We start from the raw sequence: 16,690 nt of genomic DNA, 5'->3' as shown, positions 1-16,690 counted from the left end.
TCTAACACAAAATCTGACACCAAAAATTTTGGGACATTTCCTCTGACCCCGGCCCTTACTAGATTCGGACACCAAAAATAGGGCCTTTTTTCAAGAAAATCTCATATATCTTTTATAATTTAAGTCGGAAAGTGAAAATATGCGATGACCACATATATACCCATAAAACGACTCTATGCTGCAGTCTAACACAAAATCTGACACCGTAAATTTTTGGACATTTTCTCTGACCCCGGCCCTTACTAGATTCGGACCCCAAAAATAGGGCCTTTTTTCAAGAAAATCTCATATATCTTCTATAATTTTAGTTGGAAAGCGGAAATATGTGATGACCACATATATACCCATAAAACGACTCTATGCTGCAGTCTAACACAAAATCTGACAGCAGTTTGTGGTTCCGGATGCTTCAAAACTCCCGGCCTTTGTGAAAAGCAACCCATGGAGGTTGGCTCTGCATGCCCCTTTCTCGGAAGGCATGTTAACCATTTAGGTTGTTGGACCTGGCAAGTGGAGGACTTAAGTTTTATCCAACGGGTTTGCAGTTCCCATTCCCAGGTTACACGCGCTTGACGGATGAGGCGCTTGTTAGGGGTGGATAAGGTACCAAGGGAAACTGTTATCTTTCCTAAGGAGCAGGCTCAGTCCGCCTGGCTCCGGACCCTTACAGAATGGGAGTGTGCGAATACGAAGTTGACCGATTTAACTTCCTTGCTTCTTCCAGGGGACCAAGATTGTTGGGTTGATGGTCCGTCGACCCTCCCTGTGGGGAAGTTGGCTCAAGATTGTGCTACAACTCAGTTTAGCGAGCTTCTTCCTCGGTTGCCTGATTCCCTGATTCGGGCAGAGTATGAGGCTCGAGTCCGTTCGAGTAGGTCCCTGAATTCCGTTACTATCGCGGAGATGTCTTCCTTACTTCATGCAGACGAGGCTCTATTTAAGATCCTCACTAAGTCTCTCCTTCACACCCTTCAGTGTGATCTTTATGACTTCGGTGTCGCTCGTCGTGCGTGCCGTAAGCATGTCTTTGCCGACGCCTCTATCCGGCATGAGCCGAACAAGTTGATCAAGGTCTTGGTCTGGGGAGCAGATCTTTTCCCTGAAGACAAGGTCAACGCGGTTCTCAGCGAGGCAGTGCGTGTCAATCAGTCCCTTCGGGTGAGGTGGGGTCTTGTCCCTAAGAGAAAATTTGACTCGGCTAACCCGCAGTTGAGGGGTAGGAAATAGGCTAGACGGTTTCTCCCTTTTCAGGCTTCCCAACCTCGACCTGTGGTTCAGGCTATGCCTGTCTCTCAGGTGAGATATGCGTCCCCCACTAAAAGTCAACCCCAGCAGCAGTTCGTGCTGGTGAGCCAACCACTTCAGCCTTCGACTTCCTTCTCCACTTCGCCGGCTTTTAACCCTGCTTTTGAGTCTCATGCCCTGATGCAGGGATATAATAGGCAGCCGGGGGAAGTAGGTCTAGAGGACCCTTTCGCTACAGGGGAGGTGGTCGAGTCTCAGGAAGGGGCCGAGGTGACAGGCCCTCGGCAATCCAATGAGATTCCGCAGGTAGGGGGGAGGCTATACTTGTTTCGCGAGAATTGGACCTTCAGCAGTTGGGCTCAAAGCATAGTTTCCAACGGACTGGGGTGGAATCGGAACTCATCGATTTCGCACGAGATCTTCTCAAAAATGTGATTCAACGGATCAGGCATTTAAAGTTTCAAGGTCGCTTGTTCAGCGTGCCAAAGAAAGACTCCGACAAACGAAGGGTCATCTTAGACCTGTCTCGCTTGAACACCTTTATTCAATGCGACAAGTTCCATATGCTGACCGTCTCGCAGGTACGGACCTTACTTCCCCGTGGGGCCATCACCACCTCTATTGATCTTACCGAAGCCTACTATCATGTTCCAATAGCGCGTCATTTTCATCCGTTTCTGGGTTTCAAGCTAGGCAATCAAGCTTTTGCTTTCAAGGTGATGCCCTTCGGTCTCAACATAGCCCCAAGGGTATTCACGAAGCTAGCTGACTCGGTAGTTCAAGAATTGAGGGCCCAGGTGTACAGTTGGTGGCCTATCTGGACGATTGACTTATTTGGGCCAACACTATCGAGGAATGTCGAGAGGCGACAGTCCAAGTCATCAGGTTTCTGGAACATTTAGGGTTCCAAATAAATTTCAAGAAGTCTCGCCTAGTTCCGGCGTTGTGCTTCCAATGGTTGGGACTCCAATGGAATCTGGACACTCACAAGTTATCGATTCCCCCGAAGAAACGGAAGGAGATCGCAAGGGCCACAAGACAGTTTCTAGGATCCAAATTTACGTCTCGGAGGAACCAGGAAAGGGGTCTGGGTTCTCTCCAGTTTGCTTCCGTCACGGATGTTATGTTGAAGGCCAGGTTGAAGGACATCAACCGGGTGTGGCGGTCCAGGGCGAACGTCAGTCTCCGGGACGTAGTTTCGAGAATTCTAGCTATTCTAAGAAAAGGCTCCTTCCATGGACGAAAGACAAGAATTTGGCCAAGTCGGTGCCCCTTCAGTACCCTCCCCCAGCTTTGATCGTCCATACAGACGCCTCCCTCTCCGGGTGGGGGGTTACTCCCCGTTCAAGGAGGTACAGGGCTTGTGGTCAGCGACCTTCCGTCAAATGCATATCAATATCCTGGAAGCCATGGCCGTCTTCCTGACCCTGAAGAAGCTCTCCCCGACAAGGAACCAGCATATCAGGTTGGTTCAGGACAGCGCAGTGGTGGTTCATTGCCTCAACAGGGGAGGATCCAAATCCAGTAACATCAATCATGTGATGATTGCCATCTTTTCCTTGGCGGCAAAAAAACCATTGGCATCTGTCAGCAGTTCATCTAGAAGGCGTCAGAAATGTCGTAGCCGATGCCCTATCTCGGGTGACTCCCTTGGAATCGGAATGGTCTCTGGACCGCCAATCGTTCCGTTAGATTTGCCAGCAGGTTCCAGGTCTCCAGGTGGACCTCTTCGCCACGAAGACCAACCACAAACTCCGGTGTTACGTAGCCCCCAACCTGGACCCTCTCGACTGGAACACCTGGCAGAGGATCTACCTTTTTCCTCCGGTCAAAATGTTGATGAGAGTTCTGGACAGGCTTCGGTCTTTCCACGGTCAAGTAGCCCTTGTGGCCCTCAACTGGCCGAAGAGCAATTGGTTGGGTCTCCAGCCTCGACAGCTTCCCAACCCGTTGCTGTCTCAAACAGTACAAACTCGCCGTGTGTCAGCTTCCTCAGGAATTCTGAGTGCCCTAACTTTATGGACTTCATGAAATTTGCTGCTCAGAAGGATGCTGCTATCGATCCTATTAACACTTTGTTCCTGGAGTCGGATAAGAGGGATTCTACTCTACGGCAGTATGATTCTGCTGTCAGGAAGTTGGCCAAGATCCTGAGGGATTCGGATGTTAGAACGATGACTCCCAATCTTGCAGTTACCTTTTTTCGAACATTGTTTGAAGGGGGTTTAGCTGCAAGGACTATTACCACGATTAAGTCCGCCTTGAAGAGAATTTTCTCAATCCGGTTCAATACTGATCTTTCGGATTCGTACTTTGCATCCATTCCCAAAGCTTGCGCTAGATTAAAACCAGCAACTTGACCTGCTGCGGCTTCGTGGTTCCTCAATGACGTCCTTAAGCTGGCTTCTGATACTGATAATGATTCTTGCTCTTACATAACATTCCTTAGGAAAACGTTGTTTTTGTTGAGTTTGGCTTCCAGTGCTAGAGTATCTGAGCTGTTAGCCTTATCCAGAGATCCGGGTCACACTGAATTTCTTCCGTCTGGGGAGGTCTTACTCTCGCCGGATACACGGTTCTTAGCTAAAAATGAAGATCCCCAGTCCAGATGGACTCCGTGGAGAATTTTTCCACTTTCTCAGGATCTTTCCCTGTGTCCTGTCAACACTCTCAAAGGTTATTAGCGTAGAACTTCTTCTACATCTTCAGGCCCTCTGTTTATTCGGGAACGTGGCGGAACTCTTTCCCTAAGGGGAATTCGACAACAAATGCTTTATTTTATTATACAAGCCAATCCTCTCTCGGTTCCTCATGCTCATGATGTCCGAGCTGTGGCAACCTCAGTTAATTATTTCCATAACGTGAATTTTGAAGATTTGAAAATGTACACCAGATGGAAATCTCCTAAAATCTTTAAGCGTCACTATTTAAAATCCTTGGAGGCCCTTAAATTTGCGACAGTGGCGGCTGGGTGTATCATCCCTCCGGATAGAGACGAACCATTATAAATAGGTCCCCTTTTTTCTTCTTCCCTTTATTTTTTTATCTTGTCGCCTTATAAGGAGCGTATTTACCCTGCCTTGCCTACTCCCCCTACCGTTCTTGTTGTATTTTTGATCTGCATCCTTACCTCAGGTTACATTGTTTGCTTGGAATTTGTATTTTTACTTGGTTGTAATGGCATTTTCATTTTGAGAGTTTACCCAGGTTATCTGTTTGTTTTGTATATCTTATGTTTTATATTTGTAAATATTTTTGCCACCGGCAATGGTAAGGTTGCAGGACGCCGGCTCAGGAAAGACAATGGCTCGGCCATCGTAAAAGAACAGAAAAGGGGGTGGGGGAAAGGGTCCTATACGAGTATGGGAGGGGCCGGCAATGTTGCCGGACCTACACACCTTGAAGAAACTCTGTTTCAGTACCGGCACAACCCCAAGCGACAGGAGAATCTTCTATTCTCCAGCTTAGGAGGTGCTAATACAGTCAAGGGGACGGCAGTCCATGCCGTTCCTCTCAACAAGGGAGAAACAGAGTTCCAATGCCGGCGCTATCCTAGGCCACAAGAGTATACTACTCTACAGCCTAGGGTCTGCGAGCATAGGACTAGTCTACTAGACCACAGGGAGAAGGTGGCGGCATCATGCAACCACTTCAGGTGTAATCTAAGGAGGGCTAGCCTCCTATGCCGGCAGGGGAATGCAGTCACCCCACCGACCGAGTGCCGAAAAAAGACTGAATACTCCGAGGTTCTGATCGAATCCCAAAACTTGCCGTCTGCTGTTAAGGGATGAGACAGAAAACTCTAGGCTAGCCATGCCTGAATTCGAAATTCAAGGCCGGCGCAGAGTTGTAGCCTAAGGCTACTCTCAGAGGGAAGAGAGATTACCCATAAATTTCTATTCGAGACTAGTAACGGCTACTATAATTCCAGGAGATATCAATCTCCAATGAATGATAACCGATACACAAGGGTAACCGGGGAAATGTCGAAGTAAATATTGTCTAGGTTGGGTTACCTAGGCAAGGCGAGATCTTGGTTACCTAAAATCACCAAAACTCTGACATATACGATCGACACAGAAAAGGGAAAATTATGCATATAAATATCTTTACAATATAAAATGCCTAAATAGCTTTCATAATAACAGTTTAAAACGGAAATGTCGTTCTGTTAACCCTTTTACCCCCAGGCTCTTTGGAAATTTCCAACCCTTAACCCCCAGGGGGTTATTTTTTACCCAGCACATTATGCAGTATATTTATTCTAAATTGCTCTAACAGCCTTAATTTTTGTCATAGAGAGGTCAGGTTGGTCTCATTCTCTTGGAAAATGCCTGAATTTTCTCAAAAAATTATCAAAAATATGAAAAAAAAAAAATTTATAGCATTTTCTGCAAGGACGTACCGGTACGTCCATGGGGGTAAAGGGATGGCTTTTGTGAAACGTACCAGTACGTCCTTTGGGGGTAAAAGGGTTAACTAAATAACACATGCCCAATGAACGACGGCGCCCATGGCGACACCGGTGACCAGCGTAGATCCAAACACAATAATTACACTAATTTCATTGTGAGGCTAGAACTAAAATACATATTGTAAAGAATGAATACTCAACTTTATAGATGGAGAAAGAAGCCGTAGAAAGCATAAAGATTCCTAGAAATCGATCGAAAATGTCAGATCAACAGGGAACACCACCGTAGCGAGGCGCTACAAATGAAGGAATGACCGCCAGAGGGAGTTGGCGCGGTTGCGATACGATAGTAGTAGGGGAACCAGGGTAACCTCTAATGCGGCTACCCTTCTAATTCTGCCATGTATCCTCCTCGAAGCGTAAAGGCTATTCGGGGTGCAGATTGCCATGTGGCGTGTCAAGAATACGTCCCCTGATCATACAAGATACCCTTGAGAGTAAATCTTGAGGGTACTCGTGCCAGAAGTTAGAATTCTGTGAAACCTTTGGTTTGATTCTCTGGGAATATCACTGTAGTCATATATACCCTTGGGAAGCTATTAAAGGAACCTTCCATCAGGATGTCATGGCCATCTCACCCATAAATAGATTTTTCGCTTCGCTCAAAGTCCGTTTTTGCATTATATGTTTTTAGTTTCATTCCCTTGTGTTTAACCCTTTCCAAGCTTGTACCATTTCTCTGTTATGATTTCACGGAGCGACACAGGTCGAGCCCAGAGAAGGGATTTTGACGAAGGAAAAATCTATTTCTGGGCGAGGGACCTGTGTTGCCCAGTGAACCCACCCTTTCCCTTTTTTCCCTCACCCTGGTTGGTCCAAGCTTCGGGTGCTGGGAGGAATGAGGATGGGGGGTGGGGAGATGTAGGGGTAGAGAGGGGGGATGTTGATGAAGGAGAGGTCTAATTGGTGAGAGATCTATGGTCGCGGTTCAATCACGCCCCAGTTTTCTATACCGACACTCAAAGAGTGAGCGAGCTAGGTTTATTCCTGGCATGCCATGCATCTCTTTTTCTCTGGTATATTCAGCAATAACTACGCCTTAGAAATGGTGCTAGAGGAGCATTTCACTGGGCGACACAGGTCCCTCGCCCAGAAATAGATCTTTCCTTCACCAAAATCCCTTTTTAAATCCCATGCAAGTCTAGAAATAACATACTAAGTTTAAGATATAAACTTTCTACTTGTTTATACAATTATTATCAATGAAAAAAATAGGAATACATGAATGGCTACACTCACCATTCTTTCTTTGTAACTGTTGTCTTCATCGGACAGAACTGAATTAATGGTCTTCAAAACCTGAAGTATGTCACTGATCTTGTCACTTTCCACATCTACAGCTATCTTAATCCAATCATGTCTTGCAAGCTGAGATATCAGCTGATCCATAACCTGTTAAAACATGTACAATATAATGCGAGAAACTTGATAAATAAAGCTGCCAAAGAAGCAGCAATTGAAGAAACTTTAATTTCTCTAATGCATCAAAACACCTCGGTAACTAAAGTCCAACGACAAGAGTAACGTGGGACAGAATGGATTATTTTCTATACTTCGTCTGGAACAAAAGTGGCACCAGATTTAAACTACACAATATTCCCATTACAGGATCTTCAACTTTCATCATTGCATAAGTATTTCAGTCATCTCTTTTTCAATGTCAATTTCTTCTATCAGATGACACATATGGTTCTCTCAACACTACAAAGAGGATCTTTTTAAATCATACAAATTTAATAATGGGAATTTCAGTAATACAATTCATAAAAGGTATATTGCATTCCTCTTTCTATAAAGCCAAATTTTATAACAAAATTTACTACAGTCTAGATGTAAACGACAAGCTAGAAGTTGGAAGGTAGTAATGTAGAAAAATACTAGAAATCACGATAGCGTTTTTTAGTATGATTCCCTATGGCCAAGAAATAGGAGGAGGAGACAGTGCCCACATATCTTGGTTCGTCAGACACACTCAAAGCTTTTATAATAGAATAGCATTTATAATTAAGTTTTTGTCTTTAAACCTGGACAAATTAGCAAATCAATGGAAAATAGAGAACTGAATAGCATGAACGAACAAGATGCTGTATACACCAGATAAAACACAAATTTTGTTAACCCTTTTACCCCCAGGCTATATGGAACTTTCCAACCCTTAACCCCCAGGGGTTATTTTTTTTTCAAGCACATTTTTCAGTATATATTTTTTAAATTGCTCTAACAGCCTTAATTTTTGCCATAGAGAGGTCAGGTTGGTCTCATTCTCTTGGAAAATGCCTGAATTTTTTCAAAAAATTATCAAAAATATGAAAAAAAAATTTTTTATAGCATTTTTTTTGCAAGGACGTACTGGTACGTCCATGGGGGTAATGGGATGTGTTTTGTGAAACGTATCAGTACGTCCTTTGGGGGTAAAAGGGTTAAAGTCAGAGATAAACATCATACAACTAATTGGAACAAATCCAATGCTTTCACCGCTATATCACGGCATCTCACTTGTAACCCCAACTCATATGAACAGAAAATAATCAACGTTAGACAAATAACATTATTTTATAAATAAAACAAAACATGAAAACTGCTATAACATACTATTTTCTTCTTTTCTAGAAAGCAACTCATATAACCAGAAAATAATCAATGCTAAACAAATAACATTATTTTATAAATAAACAGAACATAAACAAAAACTGCCATAACATACGATTTTCTGCTTTTAAAGAAAGCAACTCATATAAACATAAAACAATCAATGTTAGACAAATAACATTATTTTATAAATAAAACAGAACATAAACAAAAACTGCCATAACATACGATTTTCTGCTTTTCAAGAAAGTATTCCTGACGCTTGCATTTCAGTTGATAATTGCCACTGATCGTCTTTGTACTTTCTAACTGCGCCACCTCTGCTACTAGCGACTGGAGAATCTGGTGTTGCTGTTGTATTTCATGACTTAACAGCATTCGAGAACTCAAGGCATCAGTGGTTTGCTGCCTATGAAATAAAAAGAAATCTTCTTACATGAAGTTTATAATTTCAATACTTACTCTCGGCATCAACGACCTTGACAGAATGCCAAAACCTTTCAATCAATTAACCCTTTTACCCCCAGGCTATTTGGAAATTTCCAACCCTTAACCCACAGGGGTTATTTTTTTTTTCATGCACATTTTGCAGTATATTTTTTCAAAATTGCTCTAACAGCCTTAATTTTTATCATAGAGAGGTCAGGTTGGTCTCATTCTCTTGGAAAATGCCTAAAGTTTCTCAAAAAATTATCAAAAATATGAAAAAAAAAAAATTTCAATAGCAGTTTTTTGCAAGGACGTACCGGTACGCCCATGGGGGTAAAGGGATGAGTTTTGTGAAACGTACCAGTACGTCCTTTGGGGGTAAAAGGGTTAATACTTAATACAGTATCTACATTGCTTGCAAGTTTCAAGCACCAGCTTTCAGCAACAAGAAAATACAGATACAAGTTTCTATTGGGTTTTAAAATGTAAATAAAGAATGCTAATTGCTGTCAAAATTATAACATCTGGTGATGAGAGGTATAAACAGTTAGGTGGGCTATTCAAATTCATGGAGAAAATTGTCTCAGCTTTTTTTTTGCTGAAAGTTGATCCTTGAAACATTTGTGCAATATAACAAATTTGGAAATAATTTTTTTTTTCCTAACATTCAAACCTAGAGCTATTAGGGTATTGCTTTCGGCGCAGCTGAAAGACGAGCCATGATAATTTTAGTGAGCGATAACTACCCCATCCGCTAGTTAGCGGGTGGGGGGTGGGGTAGACTGGCTACCCCGCTCACTCACACCTCTCGGCTGAGTAACCACTTTGCTTTATAGCAGGACTTATCGGGGGACAGGGTGGCGGGCCAATTTGTATAAATAGCTACAGGTTTGTGTTAGGAAAAATACAAATTATTTCCAAATTTGTTATTTGTTCCGACACAGATGCAAACCTTCGCTATTTAATAGGGTGACTTGCTCTTAGGAAGGAGGAAGTCCTCACCAACTGGCCTTGGTCATGACCCAGGGTCCTCACTATTTCGATCTGTGATCAATAGTAGAAGGGACCCTACTCTCGCTAAAATCAAGTGCCGATATGAGGTAATGCACTGATAGCGGCCTGCAGAAGCTTGTGTGTAAGTGGAACTAACAGTGTGGCTTGTCTTTAACATAGGAACTCGAGTAGAAAATCTATTGTTCTTAAAGACTTACCCAATACCCTCCCTCTAAAAGGTATTGGGGACATGAAGTATTCTTCTATACTTTGGAGGCACAAGGGAAATGGGTCTTACCTGCAGCGAGGTGAGGTCAGCTATGCTGAGGCTTGCGGAGCTGTTTTCCCCAGAGGGGAGAAGGTGAAAGGAAGAAAGGAGCCAGACATTCTTACTCATTCACCCCAGACTAATCCGGGTAGCCTCAGCCCCCAACCCTCTGCTACTTGTCCATCAAGGAGCCTAAGGTGTTTAGACCATTTGTTGTGCGACCACCACAGGACCAATGGAAAAGGTCTCCATGTTCTTGTGGGTTACGTCTTTGCAGATAGTGGGCCGTGAGGGTCGATTGACGCTTCCACATGCCCACTTAAAGTATCTGCACCACAAAGTAGTTTCCTGAACGGCAGGACGTAGCAACGCCAGTGACGTTACGAGCTCTGGGTCTTAGGATGGAGGAGAGTCTAGATCAAGAGTAACCTCAATTGCCTTCCGATCCCAGAGGAGAAGGAAATCCTTGAGGTCCTCCTCTTGACCTTCCCCGTGCTGGTCAACAGTGCTGACACACGGGGGCGAGCTGGTACCGTTCTTTTAAGGTAACCCCACAGACTCTTCACTGGGTAAAACCCCAGTTGATGGGTTTCCGGTTACCGAACAGAGACTCTTTAATCAAAATGGGCTGCACCCAGGGTACAGCATACTCGGATTTGAGTCTTGGCAATCCACTCGGGAACGCCGCTGAGGATTACTTCTCCCAGTCTCCTAGGGTAGGAGACATCAGAGGTTGGATCATACAACACACTAACTCTCTTGGTCAAAACCCCAAGTGAGTAGAAAAGGCGTCTTCCATGTAAGGAAGCGATCTGCTGCTGGGCCTATGGTTCATAGAGAGGGGCCTCCAGAGACTGAAGGACCCGAACCGCGTTCCCAGGAGGAGGTTGAGATCCGACGGGGAACAAGTTATCTCACACTTGCATAAGTAAAGGCATCGATGGGAGAGAATCCCCTTCCACGACATCAGTCACCAAGGACTGAACACTTCGCTTGGAAGATCGACGCTGAAAAGTGTCCGAGGTGCCTAGACATCTTTTCCGTAACCTGATGCGAAAGGCCTCTCTGAGAGGGGTGGTGTAGGATCGTCCCAGGCGAGAAGTCGAAGCAAAGCTACGGCTCAGGAAAGTGTTAGCATGTGGCTGCTTGGAAGATCGTGCCGTGGAGGAAGATCCCTCGGAACTCCGTCAGGAGCTGTAGAAGGTCCGGGAACCATTCTGCGGGTTGCTATAGCAAAGCTATTGGAGCTCCGTTAGGGGCTGCAGAAGGTCTGGGAACCATTCTGCAGGATGCCATAGCGAAGCCATTGGAGTCATTGATAAGATCCTGCTTATCATGACTTGGCTGACGACTTTTTCACTAGACCGAATGGGGGGGGGGGGAAACTATGCACACCTCTAGGCCGCCCCACCGATCTTGGAATACATTTTGTTTGAGGGCCTGGGGAACGGTCGAGTGGGAGCCTGAAGATCAGGGCCGCTGCGAGCATAACCACAGTCGGGGACCCCACAAAGTTAAGACTTTGTTGGATACAAGATGATTCCAAGACACTAGGAGCCCACTATCTGGGTGGTTTTGCAAGCACATTCCTATACCAGGAATGACGCGAGCAGAGGGGGGCAACTAGTTGTCCTCTGTCCATCTAAGGCTTCGTACTGCTGGCTGGTTCTCTAAGAGAGGTGAATGCTGGTACCTTTCTGAATCGGGCCAACAGACGAGGATGGAATGGTATGGCATATGCCCCCCCTCTCTCTTTTGATGCATGATAGAGAGCATCAGGTCCAGAGGGAAGACGAAAAGACAGGCCTCTTTGCAGAAGCTCTCGTCTGCCACCCATCGCCCACGGATTGTCCAGCGGTGAGGGGGGAAGTGCATAGCAATAAACACACCTCAAGATGATGTCGAGACGTGTAACCAATTGCACGTTCTTGCAACGAAGGGGAACAGCCTGTTCTCCCTCCAACTGCCACTAATCCAGTGTGGTTGGCCGAATAAGACTGATATCTAACTGTAAACCAGTTAATCAATACAGCTTATGTTATAAGGGCGAATCTCCATAGAGATCGCTTTCCAGACAAGAGACTGTACGGTAATCACCAAACGCCTCCAACCAAACCCAAGAGGGGATCGAGATGTATTTTCAATCTATTGTTGGGTGGGTAAAGAGCATAAGGCTACTACGGAGTAGTAACACCGAATCAAACGCATGACAAGCATACATGCGTAGTTCGACTTGAAAGTCGTATCCGGAACTGTTAGAGAAAGTTGGAAACGTTCGTAACGGAGGTTTCTCCTTCTTATGACAAAAAATGTTCGTACTTCTCCGTCTCCGATCGGTAAACTAGCATTTATATTAAATGTTCGCTACTAGGGAACAGATATGCTTATGAGAAGTTTCCAGCCAAAGCCTTTGTAGGAGAAGACTTCCGATCGTGGGAAAGGAAAAAATGCCTGTAAGGAGGCAGAACGTAAATGCCGTATGTCTGGTTACAGGAAAGTAGCCAAGTTATGTACTGAATAACCTGGTTTCAGTAAGGGATATAAATATCAAAAATTTTAAGTAATTTTTATTTTTCCTAACATACTTACCGAGAACTACTTTCTTAGGAGTTACCTGTAATCTCCCCTCTACCGACCAGAGTTTTGTGTAGTATACCCTATACCCGTTTTCTATGGAGGGCTAACCCGGGAGTGAGAGAACGTGCCCCGAGGGTAGCCTTGAGCTAGGTCGAGGTCCGCTTGGGTCCCGTTAGTCAGTAAGTTCTCTGGTCGCGACGTGATACCATACTCTCACGTCGCTCTCGTCTCTCTCGACCCTTTGTGTCCGCCTCGTGTGTCCGCCTCGTGTGTCCCGCGTGGTTACCGCGTGGTATCTTTGTACTTATCCCTTATGTTCTTTTCGTTTGTGTTGGAACAAATACAACTTAATAAAACGGAGTTCTAATTGGAAGATGTATATAGCCCTTATTAGCAGAAAGATCGCTTGCACGCATATATGTACTTGTCCATTTGCGCTAGCGCATGTGCATTCTCTGCCTCCAGGAAAAGTTTGCAACGAATCCGGTTGTGGGAATAATGTATGTGCGACGAATCGCAACATTATTGCCGAAAGAATTTTGATCGTTGACTAACTGTAATATTTCCTTTAATGAGAGCAAACATGTTCTCAAACAAAATATACAGTTATAGAGGCGATCATTTCCCCTTTGGTTTACCCCTCCTCATTATACGAGGGGCTAGCCAGTGTTCATTACACAGAAATGGATGTCTGTTTACCTATGGGCGGGGTTTGAAACGTTCGTAACGTAATGAAAAGATGCCCACGCTGTTGCTATCGTTCTTTTAACGTCAGCTAACAATGTTCCTTCGGGACTAATTGTTCGAAACAATAACCCTGTAAGGATAGAATAAAAGTCTCGGAAGACTATCGTGTAAAAAGGCAAGTCGTTATACCCAGGGTACAATGATGGGGGAGGCTGCCTCCATCAAACGGTAGAACTGAGTTTAAGACCATAACCTCGCGATTTTGTCTTGGCTAGAGTGCATGCTCCGGGAAGGCTTACGGCGTTCATGAAGTTTTAACACCCATTGAAGTTTTGTAAAAACTTCTCAGGCACGAGTCTCCCGAAAAAGGGTGAGGTCTCGTATGTGGGGGTTTGCTTCAAGAAGGCCAGACATAATTGCCATCGACCGCTTACTTGAAGGGGTTGCCATCGAACGCTTTCTCGATAGTGAGAAAACTACCGTCTAAATCAGGCAAGGCCTGCCAGGGGAAATGAACTGCAATGTAAAGAACTTTCATTCCCCGCTCATTTCCATCTGCTAACCAAACCACTCGAAGTGGGAAAGTGGAGGAAAAATGACGGTGGTTCGTCCGAAAACAAAAGGATCGGTGCTGGCGAAACTAGACTAGCTGATATAGTAATCAGCTGGGAGTGTAGAGTGACGTATCAAGTCACACCTTTGGAAGACCCATCACATAGAGGGGGGGGGGGGGTCGACCATAGAGTTTTCAGAAAACTCTGGATCACGGAAACAGAGAGATTCGGATGAGAACCTAGGGGTTCAGAATCTATTTGTGAATTCCTTTCTCACGACCTTTAGGGATGTTGTGCCGAGAACCCGCAGGAACTCTGTCGCTGATTCCTGAAGGAATTTCCAGGAATCGTGATACGTAACCAGGACCCAAAGGAACTGTGTCATATTTATCTGTAGAGATTCGTAAACCCTTAGGCAGCAGGCATCCCTCTGTCATCAGAGTAAAACTCTTGATGATGACGGGCGCGCGAACAATTCACGGGACGAGAGTTCGAAAACTCTGTCATGAGAGTAAACGTCTTGTGCACTCGTGAACACTCTGTCATATAAGTATGGCTATGATCACGAGAACCCAAAGGTTCAGCATGAACTGCGTTGTGAGACCCCGAAGGATCATAAGAGTTGTTCGCGCACTTCAACCGATTGCGTGCACCTCGTTCGTGCGCGCGAGCCAATACAGTCTTGCGCTCCAATCCGATCGTGTGTGCACGCCAATGTGGTCGTGCGCTCCTATCCGATCGTGTGCACTGCTCTTGCGCCACACTGTTGGTAAGCGGAAGGGAGCTCGTGCACGTGCCTTTCCCGATTGCGCGCACATTTTCCGCACTCGTGGAGCGCATGAGGTTATTAGCGCACCTGGCGCGCATAAGGTTGCTCGCGCGCAAGGTGCGCAGTGTGTTGTTCGCGCGCATGGCGCGCCACAGGATGTTCGCGCGCATGGCGAGCAACAGGATGTTCGCGCGCATGGCGAGCAACAGGATGTTCGCGCATATGGCGCGCCAAAGGATGAACCGGCGCGCCAAAGGATGAACCGGCGCCCCATGATCGCCATTTTGCTTGCGCGCACTAAGACGGTCGTGCGCACCAAGACGGTCGTGCACGCTAATTCGTTCGTGCCCGCCAATTTGGCCGTGAACGCCAACTTGGTCATGCGCGCGAGAGTTCTCAGGTTTGTGAGAGAACTCACTGCTACAGTCACCTGAAGGTTCACGATAGCTTGTGTTGTGTGAGCGCGAACGATCAACACAATGAGAGTTTGAAAACTCTCTACCATAAAAAGAATGACTCAGGTCACGAGAAACAGAGAAAGTTCAGCGTGAACTGTGTTGCGCAAACCCAAAGGGTCAACGCAACGAGAAACCGAAGTTTCCCTGTCACTAAACACCGAAGTGTTGGAGTGACTAAAGTTACGAGAGCCCAAGGGTTCTGCGTAACTAATGTTACGAGACCCCGAAGGTCAGCGTAACGAGAAACCGAAGTTTCCCTGTCACAAAACACCGAAGTGTCAGTGACTAAAGTTACGAGAGCCCTAGGGTTCAAAGTAATTGATGTTACGAGACCCCGAAGGGTCAGCGTAACGAGAAACCGCAGTTTCCCTGTCACGACACACCAGAGTGTTAGTGTGACTAAAGTTACGAGAGCCCAAGGGTTCAGCATAACTAATGTTAAGAGACCCCGAAGGATCAGCGTAACGAGGAACCAAGGTTCCTCTATCACGAGACCCCGAAAGGTCAGCGTGATTGATAGCACAAGTTCCCGAAGGCTCAACGTTACCATCGTTACGAGAGCCCGAAGGTTCAGCGTAACTGAAACCCGAAGGTTTCGAGCAGAGTCCCGAAGGACTCCTACTGTCATGAGACCCCGCAAGATCAACATGACGAAGGTTCAAGATAACACCTCCGCATAAGAGGTTTGTTCTCCTGAAGGAGAATGTCGCTTAAGAGAAGGCTCTCGCTCTGCCCCTGAAGGAGAACCATAAGCGTAACGGAGAACCGCCGATGCCCAGAGGCGGTCTTCTCTCGAGGACGAGAGACTCGTTCCCCCGAAGGGATAACCTGCATCGGAGTAAGCTCTGCCACCGCCCCTGGTGGATCAGCAAGCTCCTACAAGTTATTTCTCGCAAAAGAGAGGGAAGTTCTCCCGAAGGAGATCGCCTAAAACAACCTTTCTCCTAGCTCTATGGGAATAAAGCGTAGGCGTAAAATATCTCTCGCGCGAAAGAGGGAGAAGTCCTCCCGAAGGAGGACATCGCCTAAAACAAGCTTTCTCCCAGTTCTATGGGAAAAAAGCGTAGGCGTAAGAACTCTCTCCCACGAATGAGAGAAAAGTCTTCCAGAAGGAGGACATCGCCTAAGACAAGCTTTCTCCCAGCTCTATGGGAAAAAAGCGTAGGTGTAAAAATCTCTCTCGAGAACGAGAGAGAAGTCCTCCCGTAAGAGGACATAGCCTAAGTAAAGCTTTCTCCCAGCTCTACGGAAAAAAGCATAGGCGTAAACTAAAATCACCTTCTCTCTCTCAGAGAGAAGTTCCCCTCAGAGGAGGAACATCAAGTTGAAAGTTGACAGTAAATGCTACCTCATAATGAGGACAGCTCACGAGCTACCACATGGAGCGCAGAATAACGAACAGGGCGGCCGTTGCACTCGGCCTTGTGTTCTACGTCGCTGCTACCTGTGAAAAAAAATAAAAGGAAGTTGTTATCAATTACAATTCATGCTCCGTAGCACAAAACACACTATTCGGGGAATAAGTCACCTCCTCGTAAGATAATTCCTCGAAAGGGAGCTGAACTGTTATACACTTTAATTCTGTAATGAAACAAACACACGGCAGTGTTGAGAACCTGCCACCCGTCAGTCCCAGGGAAGGGCGGC

The 16,690-nt window shown here is 45.7% G+C and overlaps 1 protein-coding gene across 2 annotated transcripts in view; it reads right to left on the bottom strand.

Moving 5' to 3' along the window:
- The window catches only part of LOC137652510 (HAUS augmin-like complex subunit 3), a 51,119-nt gene that overhangs the window by 8,326 nt on the left and 26,103 nt on the right, over nucleotides 1-16,690 (bottom strand). For both annotated transcript variants that reach the window (XM_068385957.1, XM_068385956.1), the window contains exons 8-9: nucleotides 8,537-8,717; nucleotides 6,959-7,111 (exon numbers count right to left, since the gene is read on the bottom strand). In XM_068385957.1, coding sequence (XP_068242058.1) covers nucleotides 6,959-7,111; nucleotides 8,537-8,717 — 334 coding nt within the window. The remainder of the gene's footprint in view (nucleotides 1-6,958; nucleotides 7,112-8,536; nucleotides 8,718-16,690) is intronic.

The sequence above is a fragment of the Palaemon carinicauda genome, chromosome 13 (assembly GCF_036898095.1).
Source record: "Palaemon carinicauda isolate YSFRI2023 chromosome 13, ASM3689809v2, whole genome shotgun sequence".
In the NCBI taxonomy this organism is placed as follows: domain Eukaryota; kingdom Metazoa; phylum Arthropoda; class Malacostraca; order Decapoda; family Palaemonidae; genus Palaemon; species Palaemon carinicauda.
The sequence above is the reverse complement of the archived record's forward strand: the minus strand, read 5'-3'. Positions and strand labels throughout refer to the sequence as shown.